This window comes from Sapajus apella, unplaced genomic scaffold, assembly GCF_009761245.1.
Source record: "Sapajus apella isolate SASKATOON/1434 unplaced genomic scaffold, GSC_monkey_1.0 scaffold3479, whole genome shotgun sequence".
Classification (NCBI taxonomy): Eukaryota; Metazoa; Chordata; class Mammalia; order Primates; family Cebidae; genus Sapajus; species Sapajus apella.
The window spans coordinates 22-5,694 of record NW_022440405.1 but is presented as its reverse complement, the minus strand read 5'-3'; the positions used below and the strand labels follow the sequence as shown (position 1 = coordinate 5,694).

Here is a 5,673-nt window from a genome sequence, read left to right as displayed (position 1 = left end):
GGTGGCTCATGCCTGTAATCCCAGCACTTTGGGAGGCCAAGGTGGACTGATCACGAGGTCAGGAGTGCAAGACCAGCCTGGCCAACATGGTGGAACCCCATCTCTACTAAAAATACAAAAATTAGTCAGGTGTGATGGTGTTCACCCATAGGTAGTCCCAGCTACTGGGGAGGCTGAGGCAGGAGAATCGCTTGAACCTGGGAGGTGGAGGCTGCAGTGAACCAAGATGGCGCCACTGCACTCCATTCTGGGAGACAGAGTGAGACTCCAAAAAATAAACAATAATAATAATAATATAATGGGGTTAATAACACCAGCCTAGCAAAATTGTTGTGAAGAGTAAAGGCCATAAGTGTAAAATGCCCTGGCAGATAAGTATTAGTGCAATTATCAATATTAATATTAATAAGGCATTGCAAAGGTAGTAGAGCTCCAGGACTCAACCTCCAGAGTCTTTTCAGTTATATAGATAGAGCCATTCCCCAAGTTGAGTTCCGTTTCCTCTTCTTCCATGAAGCCCCCCAGGATTGTTCCTGTTTACCCTGGCTACTCCCTTCCCAGAGCTCAGGCCTCCTGCCATGGGAAAGTTTTTTTTTTTTTTTCCTCATCTGGGTGCAGACGTCCACATAAGTGTGTTTTCTCTCTAATGACGGACTGCCTGTGAGATACTTGGGGCCAGCTTTAGGTCAAGGAGACCCCACCCTGACTCAAAAGTCAAGGACCTTCCCCCACCACACACATGCACATATGCACGTGCTTCTAGATGAAGCTGGAATTCTCCCCTCAAAGCATGATTCCTTTGGCCCCAGCCTTGATCATGGGAGGGCTGGGGGTAAATACCCTGGGAAGAGGCCTTGGGACCTATCCTGAGCCCCTTGATAAGGGGGAGCTGGGAGTGAACTTGAGACACCCTGAGTCCTATTGGACTAGGGCAGGTGCCCAGAGGGCAAGAAGGACAGGACAGGACCTGACAATGTCACCCATGTCCCATCATTGCATATCACATCACATACCCTGGCTCCCCTAACCCCACCTGCTGTGGATGCTCATCCAGTTTGTTCTCATTCCTCTCTACCTCTAAGAGGGGCAGCCTCCCTACCAACACTGTGGGCTCCAGGACAGGAGGACGTGGAGTCCCCAGAGCAAGGTGGCTAGAGTATAGTGGGTGAGACCCTCCCTGCAACCCATCAATAGCCACGGAGGTCCAGAGTGAGGGGATAGGCTTGGGCAGACTAAGGAGGACCAGAGAGAAATGCAAAGAGGGGGCTCACCTGTGGGTAGGGCTGGACACCGAAGGGCCAGGAGAAGTAGCAGCCATGTGGCAGCCATGGCCCACTCAGAAGGAGGCAGGACCCAGCTGCAGACCTGAGTTGTGGGCTGGGGGAGGAGGCACCCACAAGACTGCCTTCCAGGCCACAGGCCCAGCTGCATCTCAGCTGCTCCACCACGAGCCGTTTCCCCTGGTGATGGGCCCCTCCTCCTGCCCTGGCCCCCAAACCCAATCCTGTCTCATGGGCCAGGGAGCACAGGGTGCCTCCCCCACACCAGGAGCTGGACGTCTGCACTCCTCCTGAAGAGCACCTCAGTCTGCAAAGCCCTCCTTGAGGGCAGCTACCATCCATTGCACACACAGCACCAGGTGGCTTGATGGGCTTGATGTGCAGCCCTTCACTTGGTCCACTCAACCACTGTGAGTTCACTTCGCAGGTGAGGCAAATGAGGCTCACAGAACGTGAGGGATCCGCCCAGGGCCACACAGCTTACAGGTAGCAGAGCCCGGGCCTGAACTGTTTTTAGATGGCTGGCTTTATTATAGGCAAAAAGATGCCCAGTAAACTTTTTGCCATGCTATTAAACCCTCCTTTTAATTTTACTTAAATTTTTATTTTATTTATTTTTGAGATGGGGCTCGCTCTTTGTTGCCCAGGATGCAAGAATGCAGCAGTACAATCATAGTTCACTGTAGTCTTGAACTCCTGGGCTCAAGTGATCCTCCTTCGTCAGCCTCCTGAGTAGCTAAGACTACAGGCATGCACCACCACACCCAGCTAATTTATCTTCATTTTTATTTTTGTAGAGCTGGAGTCTTGCTTTTTTGCCTGTGCTGATTTTGTACTCCTGGGCTCAAATGATCCTCCTGCTCTGCCCTCCCCAAGTGCTGGGATTCTAGGTGTGAGCAACCATGCCGGGCATTTATTATACCATTTTAACTTTTTTTTTTTTTAAGAGACAGAGTCTTGCTTTGTCACCAGGCTGGAGTGCTGTGATGCAATCATAGCTCACTACAGTCTTGAACTCCTGGGCTCAAGCAATTCTCCCACCTCAGCCTTTTGGATTTTTTTGGAGACAATCTGGCTTTATCACCCAGGCTGGAGTGCAGTGGCATGATCTCAACTCAATGCAACCTCCACCTCCTGGTCTCAAGCGATCCTCCTGCCTCACCTTCCCAAGTAGCTGGGACCACAGGTGTGCCACCAGACCCAGCTAAATTTTTGTATTTTTTTGCAGAGACTGGGTTTCGCCATATTGCCAGGCTGGTCTCCGTCTCAAAGTTCTGGCACTACAGGTGTGCGGCGCTGTGCCCGGCCTTGTTTGATTTTTCTAAGACATTCTATTATGGCAGCCATTGTTTTCTTGTTAGACATTTGGATTTCCAGTTTGGGGCAATGGATATCTTTGTTCATAAAGGCTTTTCCAAATTTACTTTTTTTTTTTTTGAGACAGGGTCTTGCTCTGTCACCCAGACTGGAGTGTGGTGGTACAATAGTGGCTCACTGCAACCTCCACCTCCCCGGCTCAAGCGATCCTCCTGCCTCTCCCCCAAAAGTAATGTCTTCAGTAGCTAAGACCACAGGCGTGCACTACCACCTGGCTATTTTTCGTATTTTTGGTAGAGACAGGATTTTACCATACTGCCCAGGCTGTTCTGGAACTCCTGAGCTCAAATGATCTGCCTGCCTTGACTCCTCAAAGTGCTGGGATTACAGGCTTGAACCACCTCAACCAGCCCTAAATTTACATTTATTTCCTTAAAATTATTGGCTAAAGGCCTCTGTAATTTTGTTTGTGTTTTTTTAACTTTTTAAAAATTATTATTTTTTCTTATTTCTTTTTTTGACATCAGAATACGAACACACAAAAAAACATGAACACAAAATAAGTATTTTTTTTTCTCATCCTGGTGCAGATGTCAATGTTGTTCAACCTTTAAAGAAGTTCTAGTTGTGGTAGGATACTCTTAAGATAAAATTTACCATCATAACCATTATTTATTTATTTATTTAGAGACAGGATCTTAGGCCTGTAATCCCAGCACTTTGGGAGGCTAAGGCAGGTGGATCACCTGAAGTCAGATTTCAAGACCAGCCTGGCCAATGTGATACACACAATTCAAATACAAAAGTTAGCCAGCCATGGTGGCGGGCACCTGTAGTCCCAGCTATTTAGGAGGCTGAGGCAGGAGAATCCTTTGAACCTGGGAGGCGGAGGTTACAGTGAGCTGAGATGGTGCCATTGCACTCCAGCCAGGGTGACAGAGCAAGACTCCTGCTCAAAAACAAAACAAAACAAACAAACGAACAAAAAACCAAAAGAGAGGATTCTGCTATTTTGCCTAGACTGGAGTGCAATGTCTATTCACAGATGTGATTATAATGCTTCAAACTCATGGCCTCAGACTACAGAGTAGTTGGCATTACAGGGGCATACCCCCACAGCTGGCCATCCTAACCTTTTCCTTTCTTTTTTTTTTTTTGAGACCGAGTCTCTCTCTGTCATCCAGGCTGGAGTGCAGTGGCACAATCTTGGCTCACTGCAACCTCCACCTCCTGGATTCAAGTAATTCTTCTGCCTCAGCCTCCCTAGTAGCTGGGACTATAGGTGCACACCACCACACCTGGCTAATTTTTTATTTTTGGTAGAGACGGGGTTTTACCATGTTGGCCAGGCTGGTCTCGAACTCCTGACCTCAGGTGATCCACCCACATAGGCCTCCCAAAGTGCTGGGATTACAGGTGTGAGCCACCATGCCCGGCTCATCCTAACCATTGGTAAGTATACATTTCAGTGGACATTCATACTGCTGTGCAACCATCACCATCATCTATCTCTAGAATTCATCTTGCAAAAATGAAACTCTGTACCCTGGCAACCACCATTCTACTTTCTGTAAAGAAATTTGAGTACCTCATTCAAGTAGAATTATACAGTATTTGTCTTTTGTGACTGGTTTATTTCACTTAGCACATGTCCTCGTTTCATCTATGTTGAACCATGTGTCAGAGTTTTCTTCCTTTTTATAGCCGAGTAATATGCCATTGTATGTATGTATGTAGCACATTAATCTGTGGATGCACAGTTGGGCTGCTTCTACATTTTAGCTATGATGAACATGACTTCATGATAGCTAAAGTGAAGTGGTTATCAACCTCAAAGGAAGAGGCTGAAGCACAAAATATGATTTAAAGAGCTTACTTGATGACACCTGTAATCCCAGCACTTTGGGAGGCCGAGGTGGAAGGATTGCTTGAGACCAGAAGTTCATAGGATATCCATTACGAACATGGATATCTCTTTGAGACCTTGCTTTCATTTTTCAATATATATTCCCAGTAGTGACATTGCTGGATCCTATGGTAAGTCTATCTTTATTTATTTTTTTTTTTTTTGAGACAGAATCTCTCTCCATCACCCATCCTGGAGTGCAGTGGCTCAATTTCAGCTCACTGCAATTTCTACCTCTCGGGTTCAAGTGAATCTTCTGTCTCAGCTTCCCGAGTAGCTGAGATTACAGGTGCACATCATCACGCCCAGATAATATTTTGTATATATGTATATAATCTTTTTTGAGATGGAGTTTTCCTCTTGTTGCCTGGGCTGGAGTTCAATGGAGTGATCTCGGCTCACTGCAACCTCTGCCTCCCAGGTTGAAGTGATTCTTCTACCTTAGCCTCCCAAGTAGCTGGGATTACAGGCATGTGCCACCACACCTGGCTAATTTTGTATTTTTAGTAGAGATGGGCTTTCCCTATGTTGATCAGGCTGGTCTCGAACTCCTGACCTTGTGATCCACTGGCCTCAGCCTCCCAAAGTGCTGGGATTACAGGTGTGAGCCACCGAGGCTGGCCACCCATCTAATTTTTTATTTTTATTTTTGTAGAGATGGGGGCCTCACTGTGTTGCTCAGGCTGGTCTCCAACTCGTGGCCTCAAGTGATCCTCCTGCCTTGGGCTCCCAAAATGCTTGGATTACGGGCATCATCAAGTAAACTCTTTTTTTTTTTTGTTTGTTTGTTTTGAGATGGAGGAGTCTCACTCTGTCACACAGGCTAGAGTGCAATGACTTGATCTTGGCTCACTGCAACCCCCACCACCCAGGTTCAAGCGATTCTCCTGCCTCAGCCTCCCGAGTAGCCAGGACTACAGGCGCATGCCACCATGCCCGACTAATTTTTGTACTTTTATTTATTTATTTATTTATTTATTTATTTTTTGAGACAGAGTTTCGCTCTTGTTACCCAGGCTGGAGTGCAATGGCGCGATCTCGGCTCACCGCAGCCTCCGCCTCCTGGGTTCAAGCAATTCTCCTGTCTCAGCCTCCTGAGTAGCTGGGACTACAGGCACGCGCCACCATGCCCAGCTAATTTTTTGTATTTTTAGTAGAGACGGGGTTTCA

At 47.1% G+C, this 5,673-nt stretch overlaps 1 protein-coding gene across 1 annotated transcript in view; it reads right to left on the bottom strand.

Moving 5' to 3' along the window:
- Positions 1-1,507, bottom strand: part of LOC116547526 (pre T-cell antigen receptor alpha-like) — a gene marked incomplete at its 3' end in the record, with an annotated part of 3,003 nt that extends 1,496 nt beyond the window's left edge. The window contains exon 1 of the mRNA XM_032273466.1: positions 1,272-1,507. Within this exon, the coding sequence (XP_032129357.1) occupies positions 1,272-1,431 (160 nt within the window). The remainder of the gene's footprint in view (positions 1-1,271) is intronic.
- Between the last annotated feature and the right edge of the window lie 4,166 nt (positions 1,508-5,673).